The sequence below is a fragment of the Coregonus clupeaformis genome, unplaced genomic scaffold (genome assembly GCF_020615455.1).
Source record: "Coregonus clupeaformis isolate EN_2021a unplaced genomic scaffold, ASM2061545v1 scaf0805, whole genome shotgun sequence".
Lineage (NCBI taxonomy): Eukaryota > Metazoa > Chordata > Actinopteri > Salmoniformes > Salmonidae > Coregonus > Coregonus clupeaformis.
The window spans coordinates 223,821-239,994 of NW_025534260.1; the positions used below are offsets into that span (position 1 = coordinate 223,821).

A 16,174-nucleotide genomic window follows, 5' to 3' on the forward strand; every position below is an offset into this window, starting at 1 on the left:
ACCTCACGCAAATTATCAACGAACCTACCAGGTACAACCCTAAATCCGTAAACATGGGTACCCTCATAGATATCATCCTGACTAACATACCCTCTAAATACACCTCAGCTGTCTTCAACCAGGATCTCAGCGATCACTGCCTTATTGCCTGCGTCCGTAACGGGTCCGCGGTCAAACGACCACCCCTCATCACTGTCAAACGCTCCCTAAAACACTTTAGCGAGGAGGCCTTCCTAATTGACCTGGCCCAGGTATCCTGGATGGATATAGATCTCATTCCGTCAGTAGAGGATGCCTGGTTGTTCCTTAAAAGTAATTTCCTCTCAATCTTAAATAAACATGCCCCATTCAAAAAATACAGAACTAAGAACCGATATAGCCCCTGGTTCTCCTCAGACTTGACTGCCCTTGACCAGCACAAAAACATCCTGTGGCGTACAGCATTAGCATCAAATAGCCCCCGCGATATGCAACTTTTCAGGGAAGTTAGGAACCAATATACACAAGCAGTCAGGAAAGCAAAGGCTAACTTTTTCAAACAGAAATTTGCATCCTGTAGCACTAACTCCAAAAAGTTTTGGGACACTGTAAAGTCCATGGAGAATAAGAGCACTTCCTCCCAGCTGCCCACTGCACTGAGGCTAGGAAACACTATCACCACCGATAAATCTACAATAATCGAGAATTTCAACAAGCATTTTGCTACAGCTGGCCATGCTTTCCATCTGGCTACCACTAACCCCGGCCACCAACTCTGCACCCTCTGCTGCAACTTGCCCATGCCCCCCCGCTTCTCCTTCACACAAATTCAGACAGCTGATGTTTTGAAAGCGCTGCAAAATCTGGACCCCTACAAATCAGCTGGGCTAGACAATCTGGACCCTTTCTTTCTAAAACTAGCCGCCGAAATTGTCGCAACCCCTATTACTAGTCTGTTCAACCTCTCTTTCATAACGTCTGAGATCCCCAGAGATTGGAAAGCTGCCGCGGTCATCCCCCTCTTCAAAGGGGGTGACACTCTAGATCCAAACTGCTACAGACCTATATCCATCCTGCCCTGCCTTTCGAAAGTATTCGAAAGCCAAGTTAACAAACAGATCATCGACCATTTCGAATACCACCGTACCTTCTCCGCTATGCAATCCGGTTTCCGAGCTGGTCACGGGTGCACTTCAGCCACGCTCAAGGTCCTAAACGATATTATAACCGCGATTGATAATAGACAGTACTGTGCAGCCGTCTTCATCGACCTGGCCAAGGCTTTCGACTCTGTCAACCACCGCATTCTTATTGGCAGACTAAATAGCCTTGGTTTCTCAAATGACTGCCTCGCCTGGTTCACCAACTACTTCTCAGATAGAGTTCAGTGTGTCAAATCGGAGGGCCTGTTGTCTGGACCTATGGCAGTCTCTATGGGGGTGCCACAGGGTTCAATTCTTGGGCCGACACTTTTCTCCGTGTATATCAATGATGTCGCTCTTGCTGCTGGTGACTCTCAGATCCACCTCTACGCAGACGACACCATTTTGTATACATCTGGCCCTTCATTGGACACTGTGTTAACAAACCTCCAAACGAGCTTCAATGCCATACAACAATCCTTCAGTAGCCTCCAACTGCTCTTAAACACTAGTAAAACTAAATGCATGCTTTTCAATCGAACGCTGCTAGCACCCGCCCACCCGACTAGAATCACCACTCTCGACGGGTCTGACCTAGAGTATGTGGACAACTACAAATATCTAGGTGTCTGGTTAGACTGTAAACTCAACTTCCAGACTCACATAAAGAATCTCCAATCCAAAGTTAAATCTAGAATCGGCTTCCTATTTCGCAACAAAGCCTCCTTCACTCATGCTGCCAAACATGCCCTCGTAAAACTGACTATCCTACCGATCCTTGACTTCGGCGATGTCATTTACAAAATAGCCTCCAACACTCTACTCAGCAAATTGGATGTAGTCTATCACAGTGCCATCCGTTTTGTCTCCAAAGCCCCATACACTACCCACCACTGTGACCTGTACGCTCTTGTTGGCTGGTCCTCACTACATGTTCGTCGTCAAACCCACTGGCTCCAGGCCATCTATAAATCACTGCTAGGCAAATCCCCGCCTTATCTTAGCTCATTGGTCACCATAGCAGCACCCACCCGTAGTCTGCGCTCCAGCAGGTATATCTCACTGGTCATTCCCAAAGCCAACACCTCCTTTGGCCGCCATTCCTTCCAGTTCTCTGCTGCCAATGACTGGAACGAATTGCAAAAATCTCTGAAGCTGGAGACTCTTATCTCCCTCAATAACTTTAAGCATCAGTTGTCAGAGCACCTTACCGATCACTGCACCTGTACACAGCCCATCTGAAATTAGCCCACCCAACTACCTCATCCCTATATTGTTATTTATTTTGCTCTTTTGCACCCCAGTATCTCTATTTGCACATAATCTCTTGCACATCTAGCATTCCAGTGTTAATACTATTGTAATTATTCTGCACTATAGCCTATTTATTGCCTTACCTCCATAACTTGCTACATTTGCACACACTGTATATATATTTTCTGTTGTATTTCTGACTTTATGTTTTTTTTTTTACCCCATATGTAACTCTGTGTTGTTTTTATTGCACTACTTTGCTTTATCTTGGCCAGGTCGCAGTTGTAAATGAGAACCTGTTCTCAACTGGCTTACCTGGTTAAATAAAGGTGAAATAAAAAAATAAAAAAATAATAAGTTACAGTATATTCTTCAAGAATCAATGGCTCTGTATCATTAATTTAAAAGTCCAAATTTGGATGTACCAATCCCAAATTGGCCATTTAATCAGACTTTTCAAAGTTTTGCTGTTTAATCAGCTTCTTGATACAGTGCATTCGGAAAGTATTCAGACCCTTTTTTCCACATTTTGTTACGTTACAGCTTTATTCTAAAATGGGTTAAATAAAAACAATTCCTCATCAATCGACACACAATACCCCATAATGACAAAGAAAAAACAGGTTTGTAGATTTTTTTGCAAATACAAACAGAAATACCTCATTTACATAAGTATTCAGATCCTTTGCTATGAGACTCGAAAATGAGCTCCGGAGCAAAAACCAAGCCATGAGGTCGAAGGAATTGTCTGTAGAGCTCCGAGACAGGATTGTGTCGAGGCACAGATCTGGGGAAAGTTACCCAAGAATTTCTGCAGCATTGAAGGTCCCCAAGAACACAGTGGCCTCTATCATTCTTAAATGGAAGAAGTTTGGAACCACCAAGCTTCCTAGAGCTTGCTGCCTGGCCAAACTGAGCAATCGAGGGAGAAGGGCCTTGGTCAGGGAGGTGACCAATATTTTTTTTTAAATTTGTTTTAGTCATTTTAGCAGACGCTCTTATCCAGAGCGACTTACAGTTAGTGAGTGCATACATTATTTTATTTTTTCATACTGGCACCCCATGGGAATCAAACCCACAACCCTGGCGTTGCAAACGCCATGCTCTACCAACTGAGCTACATCCCTGCCGGCCATTCCCTCCCCTACCCTGGACAACGCTGGGCCAATTGTGCGCCGCCCCATGGGTCTCCCGGTTGCGGCCGGCTACGACAGAGCCTGGATTCGAACCAGGATCTCTAGTGGCACAGCTAGCACTGCGATGCAGTACCTTAGACCACTGCGCCACTCGGGAGGTGAACCCGATGGTCATTCTGACAGAGCTCCAGAGTTCCTCTGTGGAGATGGGAGTGTGGGGGAAAATTACAAATTAGAGAATTGTCTATTGTTATTTGTTAGTGCTTTTTTTACTGATACAAACTTGTCTTGTGTGACTTAGTCATAAGTCTGGGCGTACAGATAAGAGTCCTTGAGTGGCCCAGCCAGACCCCGGCCTTGAACCCAATCGAACATCTCTATAGAGACCTGAAAATACCTGTGCAGCGATGCTCCCCATCCAACCTGACAGAGCTTGAGAGGATCTGCAGAGAAGAATGGGAGAAACTCCCCAAATACAGCGTCATACCCATGAAGACTTGAGACTGTAATTGCTTCCAACGGTGCTTCAACAAAATACTGAGTAAAGGGTCTGAATACTTATGTAAATGTGATTTTTCAGTTTTTTTATTTTATAAATTTGCAAAAATGTATAAAAACCTGTTTTTGCCTTGGTGTTATGGGGTATTGTGTGTAGATTGATGAGGGGGAAAACGATTTAATCCTTTTTAGAATAAGATTGTAACGTAAAAGTGAAGGGGTCTGAATACTTTCCGAATGCACTGTATGCCAGGTGGAGAACATTCAGTCTTATTGTTATTCTGATTCAAATGCTCAAGTTAGTGGTGTGTAAACAAATTCAACATGTAGATTGCAGTCTTCCCACAACTCCACAAAATGAATTGTGCCTTTAACAGGTAGGAGGAACATGTTTTGCTTGAAGTTTCACTTTCACATTTATCTGTCCCAGTGCAGACATTTTAATCATGAAATGGCGGATGCTGCATCATTCAGAGACAAAGGTAAGAGCAGTAAAACCTCAATAATATATCTGTTGGCCTGATGTTCATCAATTCTTGTAACATATCATTAAATTGTTGGCCTACATTTCTAACTAAATTTGCCAAACTGGCAGAATATAATTTTTTGTGGCTCATATTGGGAAACTGCTCTTCGTCTAGTATGGCCTACAACACTCTATGCTGTAAATCATTTACAGGAAATATATATATTTTTTAAACGGGGTTCTGGAGAAGGCCTTCACCAGGCAGACACCATATTATTGTTTTCCAGTTTATTCACAAAAAATGTAACACCTGAATGCTAATAATCTAAATAATGTCACGGGTTTGTTTCGGAACGGAAACATACAGATCCAAATGCGACAGCTGCAGTACAGAGAGAGAGAGAGAGAGAGAGAGAGAGATAAATGTTTCATTTATGCTGCCAATCACACATTAAAGCGGCAAGAGGCTACAGTCATAGAGCCTCTGCGTGTGGCAAAAGTTAGGAGATATCTAATCAATGGAAGAAGGAATTAAAATGACGAATGTCGGTAAGGCAGCCCCCTCACCTCTCTGATTCAGAGGGGTTGGGTTAAAATGCGGAAGTCACATTTCGGTTGAATGCATTCAGTCGTGCTCCTCCTTGTGTCAGTAGATCACAGTACGGACAAAGACAGTACAGTATGAAGATATGCTAAAACTCCTTCTCCAATAGAAATCCCTGATCACACTTGTAGGCGATGTCATGGCGACTTTGCCAAGCTAAGCTCATGCGCAGAAACAGTCATTAGCGCTAAAGGTTGTCTGCGCATGTGCAGGCCGTCAACTCAAAAGCACTCCTTCGATATAAAGTAGATTTTGACAAAAATAAAAACGTGACAGTTTGTCACTTTCACGAAGTTGGAGTAATAACATATTGAAATACTTAAGACATCGGCTCAAATCTACGTTGTGCCTTTAGATTTCGAGAAAATTAACAACTAAGGAATAATTTTTCACTACTCATTGACTTCTTAAACCCTAAACCCCGGCTTGTTCTACTTAGTCTGCTTCGCAAGCGTTCCCCGAAGTCTCGCAATGTTGCATCTCTGGGTTTATAAACTCTGTGGTACGGCCCCTCCCCTGCCTGCTAGAGCGGCAGCTCTCTCCCTCCTAGCGCTTTAACAGCTATGGTTAATAAAGTGAGTATCCACATGCGATAATGATCAGTAGGCATGACTTGCACTTCACATTTGCGACATAGTTGGGAGTTAAATTGGTGGCTAAATTTACTTTGTTTGATAATCACTGTCAAAAGATTCACCATGAACTAATTTACTGGAGTGCCGATGACAATATAGTACAGTAATCGTGGCCCAGCTAGTTGTCTGTGGCTGCAGGGCCAGTGTCTGGAACAGTGGCGGCTCCTGAAAAAATTCTCAGGGGGGGCAATTTTTCTGATGATTTAGGTGACCTACACACATTTTAAAAAAGATATGTCCAGCAACAACATGAAGACAGGGGCAGCATATAAGTCAATACCAGAAGCATTTATTGACTGATCTCAAAAGTGTTGGCTTACCAGGGTTGGTGGAGCCCTCAGTTTCATCTTTGCCTCGCAAAGCTAACTCAAACACTCCGCAAAACTTGTCCACCAGTATCTGTCTTTTTATCTCACGTTGTACATCTCTTAAAGCCTGTCTATCACCCCCAGCATAAACTGCCTTCTTCCTATCAAGTAGTGATTTTAGATGTTTTGATACCCAAGGCTTGTTGTTAGGGAAGATTTTACAGGTCTTAGTAGGCACAACTGACTCAACACAGAAGTTTACATAGTCTGAAATAACCTCTGTGAGTTCATCCAGATCAGAGCTGCTGTCCTCAAATACCTCCCACATTGTACAGTCAAAACACCCCAAGTGATACTGTTGTCATTCCAGATCTGGACAGTTTTAACTGTGGGTTTCTCCCTCTCCAGGAGGCGACAGTAAATTGGCCTGAGGTAGACCACATTGTGGTCTGATGTCCCCAGAGGAGGTCTGGTGGTGGCAGAGAACGCCTTTGGTATTGTCCCATAGCACAAATCAAGAGTCCTATTTTTCCTAGTGTGACATTTCACATACTGATGGTATGTGCGCAAGACTTTGTGCAAGGTACAGTTGTTAAAATCCCCTAAAATAAATTTAAGGGTGCGTCGGGGAGATGGATTCCAGTTTCTGTGACAGATTATAAATAATCTCTGATGCCTTTGTTATATTAGCTTTTGGTTGAATGTACACAACGGTAACAAACAATTGGGGGAACTCACGGGGCAGATAGTAAGGTCGCAGTGACACAGAAAGCAGTTCAATGTCGGGGTACAGAGTCGCTCTCTTACCAGGATCGATTTACACCACTGGTCGCTGACAAGCAGGCAGACGCCCCCGCCGTGAAGTTTCCCTGTGACTGTCAGATCGCGGTCCGCTCTGACCAGGGTGAAGCCGGCCGGCTCCACTTCTCTGTCCGGGACTCTGTCATCCAGCCAAGTCTCAGTAAATGCCAGCAAACAGGCCTCCCGATATTCGTGTTGGAAGCGCAGATTCGCTGACAACTCATCCGCTTTCCCCCCTCAGTGACTGGGCATTAATCAGCAAGGTGGTGGGTAAGGGAAGTTTGTTCTTAATTTTTTTAAGTCGTTGTCTGATTCCCCCGCGTTTTCCACGTTTGCATTTGGGTTTGTAATCCACTCGCAGACAATCAGGTATTAGATGGGCCATTGGGATATCCATCGCGTTCGTATTTGAGTTGCATTGTAGTAAAAACTCCCTGCTGTATTGGATTCCGCTGCCAGCAGCGTTTTCATTATTTAGTCCGTTCGTAGCGGGTATGTACACGATCAACAAGATCAGTCCAACACCGTGACCCCACCACTGGAAATCCATGGTTGGCAGAATGTTTGTAAACTAAGTGTACAAATTAAAAACATAAAATAACGCCACTAAGTGTACAAATTAAAAACATAAGATTAAAAACATAAGATAACGTCACACACACTGCAGGTCGCAACAGAGACGCTGCTACCCGCTCTTTTCTTAGTTACGTTCATGGTTACGTTACGTATGACGAAAGCGCGTAAGTGCAAGCCCTCAGACACCCATAGAGATTGTATTGAAAGCTCTGAAATTTGAAAAAAATAGATTTTACATGGGAGTCTATGACAGACTTCTGGGCGATTTTCAACCTGACTGAAATCGCCCCAAAAGGGGGGGTGGCCATTTGAAGCACGACTTTAGCCTGATTGGACATTTAGTGGCAGTGTGGCACTGTGGCAGATCAGACGTCTAGATTACAACACTGATAACTACTGTTGTCGTGATATAATTGATTAGAAAAAAAATCCCTTCCTTTTCCCGTTTGGCAGTGCGTCGCCCATATCGCCCTATTGAACACACCGCCCCTGGTCTGGAATGTGGAAGAAGCGTCATGGGTACAGGGTTGCCAGGTTAAGATAAAATGTCTAGCCCAAAGACCCCTGAAAACCTGCCCACAAAGGAAAAAATATGTTTTTTCGCAGCAAGGGAGGAGTTGACACATTTATCCAATAAACCATTTCCCCATGACGTTATTGAGCAAATTAAGAAGGAATATCGACGTCATTAACGTAGGCTAAGAAGCAAAATTCGGTTTTCCATTAAAATAATAATTCTTGCAAGTTTAAGAATATGTTGCAAGAGAAAATATAAATTGCCCTTATTAAACTCTCCAGATCATTTTCCATCAATGGATGTCGATTTAACTTGTTTTGACAGCTATGCTTAAGCAATAAGGCCCAAGGAGGTGTGGTATATGGCCAATATACCACAAACCCCTGAGGTGCCTTATTGCTATTATAAACTGGTTACTAAAATAATTAGAACAGTAAAAAGTATGTTTTTGTAATTCCCATGGTACACGTCTGATATACCATGGCTTTCAACCAATCAGCATTCAGGGCTCAAATCACCCAGTTTATAATAGTAAATAAATCCTGTTTGCGCAGCCGCATAACTATAGATACATCCGACAGGAGAGTTTGTGTGATGAGAGTTGAACAGAGGATCTTGAAATCTCTGTGCAAGAAACACTTGGACGAACTTCAAAAAATGAATGTTAGGCCATTTTCTGGCAATTATGCCATTATTATGTGTCAGATGTTAACACTACAAACCGTTATAAATGTCCTATTTGCGAGATTGACTTATTTCAATAGGCATAGGCTACTGACTAAAATCTGGGTTTATAATTGCAATTCAATTTTGCCCTGGTTTGCTGAGCTAGATGCAGGTAGCCTATAGCCCCTGATAGGTCAACATGCCAACATCTCATTGCAGGGAAAGGTCCACAATGAAACTGACATTAAATGTGAATGATACATTTGTGATTGAGCTGTGACCATGATCACAATTCATAACTTCCTATTTAATTAACTAAACATGAATAATTGCATAATAACACAAGGCTACAACAACAAACTGAGTTAAAGGCTATTTATTCAATATTTTTGCCAGGTTCAGGTAGGCTACCCAAATGGCACAAATTGATTTGCAGTGAATCCAGTGATAGTGTCATTTCAATATATATTTATTTGATCAAATGGTTGGCTACAGTAGCCTGCAATGGCACAGAAATTAATAGCCTACTTGATGGCCAACAGATGCACATTTAGCCTATCATCCTCCACATCTAATGTCATTTTCATTGTGGACTTTTCCCCCATAACACGCGAGGGAGTTCCATAACTTCCATTTCAAATTTCCACTCGTGCAGTGCTTCAGACCCTAGAACTGAGCATGATAAAACCCTTAGCTTAATACTGTTATCCATAAGAAAAGTCAACATTAGAATGCAGTTACATTTTAGTCATTTAGCAGACACTCTTATCCCGAGCGACTTACAGTTAGTGAGTGCATACCTTTGGTTTTTTTTCATACTGGCCCCCAGTGGGAATCAAACTCACAACCCTGGCATTGCAAACGCCATGCTCTACGAACTGAGCTACATCCCTGCCAGCCATTCCCTCCCGTACCCTGGGCCAATCGTGCGCCGCCCCATGGGTCTCCCGGTCGCGGCCGGCTACGACAGAGCCTGGATTCGAACCAGGATCTCTAGTGGCACAGCTAGCACTGCGATGCAGTACCTTAGACCGCTGCGTCACTCGGGAGAGTGTTTACTTGACTTTGTGCCTAAAGTCGTTTTCCAATGTTTTGTTGCCGCTATATAAGTTCTAGCACGTTAATGTTTTATGGAAAAAGGCTGTCTCCATAATGACCAATCTAAATAGCCTACCTACCACTGGTAAAAAGTTGTCATGACGTGCACCGTGCTGCTCGGTCTCCATGACTCAGCTGCCTCTTGCTGCAGCACTCTCTCAACCAGAGGCCCTCCCCCTCTCCACCAATCACTCACTCACTGCCTGCTCACTGCCTGATAGTCATCAGCAGCAGCAGGTCACAGCTAAATATATATATATATATATTTTAAGAGAAATGCCAATGTCGGCCGCGGTGTAGTTTAGAATTAGCACAAAAACCCGCCACCCTTGACCAATACATATTCACCCATGACATTGTTTTCAAAGTAGGCCAATCTTCCGGAAAAACCGCGAACATGGCAACACTGCATGGATAACTGCATACGTGAAGTGTGTCTGGTAGTGGCCGTGTCAACAGAAGTGGGAGGATCAACAGAAGTGGGTGTATTTCAAGCGACTGAGCTAATTGGGCAGATTAGTTTCCACTCAAGACCGTTTTGCGTTTTGCGTGCTGCTGTGTTATTGTTTTCAAACTTTACGTGTGTGGTCTTGGTCGGCAGAGATCCTGAATCGTTTGTTTGAGCCAGGGGAGAACGACTGCCCCCTCTCATTGAAGCCACGAAGTTGAAGGCCGACCGCGGTACTGCAAGCATTGTTTGCAGAAAACAGGATCCTCCATTATAGTTAATGGGGAAATGGCAATCTTCGTGGTAAATTTTTTTGTAAATAAAAAAAATCAGAAGACAATCATGGTACCGAAATATGTTTCTATTACACCAGATGTCCTTTAACCGGTTGTTTTTAAATCGCACACAGAAGACGTTATAGGTATACTTTTGTAGCTAATGGCAGCCTGCAGTAAGTACCCCGTTGTCCTTCAACTTGAGATACTCAATGAGAGGGGGCAGCACTGAACTAACCTCCAACGTCACTTCCTGGAGTAGCTCAAACATGTTATGTCTCCATGAGACGCCATCTTAACCCGACTTCCTTGGCTTCAAATGTGCTATTGAATCTACACATAGGAATGAATGGTGTCATGTGATCGATGGCTTTGTCCATTCATACATAATCAATGGTTTTGAGCTACAGACTTCCTGGATGTGTCATTTGACTCGTCTATTTGTTCTGGATCTGCCCATAGCAGCCATTCACCTCTGCGGTAGACGGGAGCAGCGCTACAACGGAGTTTGTGAGACTACATTGACCCCCATCATGAAAAGCTTAGACTGTTTTGCTCACAAGCCGCACAGGACTCATTAGAATGGAAGGCTTTTTCTACATAGAAGATCATAAAGAAGTATTGCATTGTGATAATTCCTGATGTTTCTTATAGCTGTCAGACAGATGTGGGAATTGTAAGGTGGCTCATTTATCGATGGATCGCTTAACTGCCCCCTCCGAACAGGATGGCATGTCCCCTCACATGTCCTGGCTGCGCATTCCGATGACCTCCCACTTCTCACACCAGTGTAGCGAATGACTGGGAGGGGAAGGGAAGTGAACCCGGGTTGCTGGCGTGAAAGGCCAACACCCTATGCATCGCGCCAATAGGGTTAATCCACTTGGTGGGAATTTTACACTGTAAAAAATTATTCAGGTGGTTCGTAAATTATTCTTGAAAATATATTTATTTAGACATAAAAAAATGTTGTTATCATCTTTACTTGAATATAATTAGTACTTTACTTCACTTGTTCAACCAACCTAAAAAAAATAAAAAATGAATTCAACAGAAGATAAATGCATAATCTAAACAACCAATTGTGTGTAAAAACAACTACAAGGACAATTGTGTATAACTTACTAAATGTTCATAATATTTCCTTCCTACTTAAGAATTTTAAGTTCTTCCAACAACTTGCCATGTGGCTCTGTTGCAACTCTGCCTAGAAGGTCAGCATCCCGGAGTCGCCTCTTCACTGTTGACGTTGAGACTGGTGTTTTGCGGGTACTATTTAATGAAGCTGCCAGTTGAGGACCTGTGAGGCGTCTGCTTCTCAAACTAGACACTCTAATGTATTTGTCCTCTTGCTCAGTTGTGCACCGGGGCCTCCCACTCCTCTTTCTATTCTGGTTAGAGCCAGTTTGCGCTGTTCTGTGAAGGGAGTAGTACACAGCGTTGTACGAGATCTTCAGTTTCCTGGCAATTTCTCGCATGTAATAGCCTTCATTTTTCAGAACAAGAATAGACTGACGAGTTTCAGAAGAAAGTTATTTGTTTCTGGTCATTTTGAGCCTGTAATCGAACCCACAATTGCTGATGCTCCAGACACTCAACTAGTCTCAAAAAGGCCAGTTTTATTGCTTCTTTAATCAGCACAACAGTTTTCAGCTGTGCTAACATAATTGCAAAAGGGTTTTCTAATGATCAATTAGCATTTTAAAATGATAAACTTGGATTAGCAAACACATCGTGCCATTGGAACACAGGACTGATGGTTGCTGATAATGGGCCTCTGTACGCCTATGTAGATATCCCATTAAAAGCAGCCGTTTCCAGCTACAATAGCCATTTACAACATGAACAATGTCTACACTGTATTTCTGATCAATTTGATGTTATTTTAATGGACAAATAAAAAAGCTTTTCTTTCAAAAACAAGGACATTTCTAAGTGACCCCAAACTTTTGAATGGTAGTGTATATATTTTTAAACTTTACTACACTTTTTACACAATGTTGTATGCATGTCTGAAGAACGAAAAGCACATTTGTATATTAGTATCAAACAGTTTGTTATGCTATGAGGTGTAATGGATCATGATGAACGGATATCAAAACGGTCGGGCAAATTGACATTCAATGATGAGACCACCCACTCTCACCATTAGTAAGAGCATGTGCGCCACTCTTGACAGAGGCAAATAGGTCAAGCTACAATGCTTTACCTCCAGTTAATGCTAGTGGAATGAGCACTGTGTTCAACAATTCCTGCTATAGTGGATAAAAATGTAAAGGGATGAAATACTGTATATAAAGCCATGTTTAACACTAAAACACTATCAATGAAAGTAACTAACCAGAGAGATTAAGTAGATCTAATGTACAATAACAGTTCAGGATTTTATACAATTAAGTTAGATCTTAAAAAAAAAAAATGCTTAACTTAATATATTAGTGTTTGTGAAACACTAAAAGGTGAGTATATTATACGTAAAAATACATCATGTTGGAAATCCTCAAAAAGCTAATGCAAGTAGTTGCCTCAATGTTTTTAAGTAGCACAATATTTTTTACAGTGTAATGTGGCTCATATAGCGAGGACTGCTACACTATCTAGCAAGGTAGCTAGCTAGATAGCTAACTTTAGCATCCACCTCCCTCCTGTTAGAATTTCTCTTCAGAATCCTAGTACAAAAACACTTTTCACAAGGAATGATGTTTTATTTTTGACAACAGCTAAATGTATGGGCTGACCAGTGAAAAACTGCTCTTGTCATCATGAACAGTAGCTAACGTTAGCAGCAGCTGTACAGGAAATGGGTTGTCAGTCAACCGGAATTATATTAATTCACGCATGTCAATCTTGAGCCTTCAAAGCTTAGAAACCTTGACATATTCATAAAAGCTGTTTATAACAATTCTTATTTGAAAAATTGTCCAAAGTAACATTGATATGACATTAAATTAGCTTAGTGATAACGTACATACTGAACAAAAAATGTATTCAGAAGTAAAGAAGTAGCAGGAGCGCTTCAGGTATTCCGCAAGAACCACAGCTGCTCTTAGAGGGTAATCAGGGTGTCTGACCTGATGAAGACGATATGCGTTGGTGTATTTTAATAACGTTTTAGCCCATACATTAAAGGGTTTTTAACTTTCAAAGCCTCACGTGTGCCTGGACTTGGAATTTTTATGCCACTTAGCACCTGGTCTTGGTTATAATTGTTCCTTTTTGCTTTTCAAAAACGTATTTCAGTTAGTCTTTAAATACTTTAAAAAGTTTGTCATTTAATACTACACTGAGTTACACACATTCAATTCAAGAAAAAATCTACATTAACAACTTTACAGAATACTGATGCTTGTGTTAATTTTATGTGTTTTCAGTCTCGAATCCAGGGCCCCAGAGACGCAACAGTGTGGGGTTATTGCCCCCTATGAGTGAGTGATCAATAAAATATAAACCAGATTTTTTTCAACTGAATTTTGATTTCTCTGTCTAGATTGAAGAGTTGTGCATTTATTTTGTTCTGTTGTAATATGGTCCCTAATGTTGATGGTGTAATACCGAAAGAAAAGCAAACAAAAATGTTAATGTCAACATTTTCAACAATGTTTTATAGCGAACATTTTAAATAAGGTTGTGGTGGTGTTTATGTTACAGTGTCTGAAAGTGCTACAGAGCTAAGGATTGTGCTGCTCGGCAAGAATGGCTCTGAGAAGAGTGCTGTTGGAAACTTCATCCTGGAAAGAGGGGCATTTGACCCCAACTATGTACAAAACCGCTGTGAGAGAGCCAGGGGTCAAGTAGACGGAAGAGGCATAGCTGTGATCAACACTCCAGACCTGTTAGACCCTCACATCTCACATGACAAACAATCAGAGGAACTGCGTTGGTGTGTCACTCTGTCTGACCCAGGACCTCATGTGTTCCTGTTGGTCCTGCAGCCTGAGGAGTTCACACAAGAAGAGGGAAACAGAATCAGGCAAATCCTAGACAACCTCAGTGAACGGTCCTTTGACTACTCAATGGTACTGACAACTCATGAAGACAGGAGGGGACACATGCATGATGATCACCCTCTGAATCAGATGGTCAGAGAATGTAGAGGGAGGCAGTACGTCATGCACCCCAGTGACCGCACTCAACTTATGGCAGATGTTGACAAGATTGTAAAGGAGAATGGAGGAGGCTATCTCACCTGTGATGTATTTGAAGATACTACAAGTGGCATGGTACAAGGGAAAGAGGAAATCCACAGGAGGAAAACTGATTGGAGCCTCAAATCTTCCTCTGAGGAAGAACTTGGAAAGGATGTTTTGAAACAAGGTGAATCAGCACAATTTTGCAATTTGCAGAACGTTAGAGAAGTTGGTAAGTACACAGCACACTGACAAAAGTTATAGTAATATGAGCATTGAATATAAGTTGACAGTATTAAAGGGATAGTTCCCCAACTTAACAATATTATATATTGGTTTCCTTACCCTCTAAGCACTCTTTGGACAAGGTAAGACGGCAACCCATGCTTTGGTTTTGTTTACCTGGCCACTGTCTCCAGATGCTAACTTTTTAGCATCTGTGGCACAAATCCAATGCCAGTCAACATCCCTAATATTAGTATTTCTTGGCGCTCAATGTCAAAATCATCCAAGTCTCTTGTGGACAGATCTAGGAAAACATCACTTGGACTGTAGAATCTGTCAGGAAGGATAGGGAGCAGCAGGAGTTCCAGTGTTTCGGTTTCTCGTCATTTATTTGAACAAATCACGACTTTGCAGGTGTTAGCATCTTTCGAATTTCGGAAGGGGAGGGGACATTCGGCCGTTATTTACAAAGAGAGAAGGTGGAGCTCCATGTTCCGGTTTCGCTTCTCGTTCTAGCATCTCTTAATCCCTTCTCTTAACACGTATGGACCCAGAACTGAATCAAGCAGCTGACCAATTACGTAAGACTTCTGGGATAACTGAGATTAAAATCATTTTAAAGTAACTTAATTGAACTACAATCAATTTCAGACCCTTTAGGATGATTTGGACTTGAAACGTGAAAAATGCTAATATTGGAGATATTGAACTATAGCATTAATAATGTCAATTTATATTCAATCCTCATAGTAAGGATGACTGTTTTTTTGTTTCATCGTGCTTGGTTGAAAGGGACTGCAAAGATAAAGTCACTGGTATTGATTGTCAACACTTTTTCAGGTTTGACATTGATTAAGGAAAAGGTTTGGGAGCAATCACACAGTGGAGCAAAATGTGGTGGGTAAAATTCAGTATGTCTCATTTACACTATGTTACAACTTCTGTATTAAAGTGGGATGGCTACGGCTCAGTTACGATTTGTCCAAATTATCATTATTTTTGAAGCGCTGTTTTCAAAATGTCTATCTTGATAGGCAAAAACAATATAACAGCTGTGTAGGCAGAATTGACATTTGAAAGTAAATAGATAACTGTTTTCTTATTCACTTGACTAACTATGATTTACACATCTTGCAGAGCAGGACTTCAAAATGGTTATTTTTCATAATGTAATTAGATTCTGTTTGTAAAATTCAGAACAATTGTGAAAACATTCCCAAGAGGGACATTGGTTCATGGGTCATGTAATTTGTTGTATTAGTAGTACATCGGATTAGCTTAACTGAGGATTTAATACACATGTACTTACTTAATATTAGTGACTATTGCTGACATTTTAATTTGCAGCAGGAGTCAATCCAATATGAAAATTGATAAACTACAATTTGTTTAAATGCATATCCTTATGTTAATCAATGT

At 41.7% G+C, this 16,174-nt stretch overlaps 1 protein-coding gene across 1 annotated transcript; it reads left to right on the forward strand.

Annotated features, from left to right (window-relative positions):
• Nucleotides 1–4,437: 4,437 nt before the first annotated feature.
• On the forward strand, nt 4,438–15,652 carry LOC123481221 (GTPase IMAP family member 4-like; the record flags this gene model as incomplete). Its single annotated transcript, XM_045216808.1, has 4 exons — nt 4,438–4,491; nt 13,775–13,828; nt 14,052–14,762; nt 15,596–15,652. Coding segments are annotated over exons 1-4 (853 nt in total), but the record flags the coding sequence as incomplete, so codon positions are not given.
• Between the last annotated feature and the right edge of the window lie 522 nt (nt 15,653–16,174).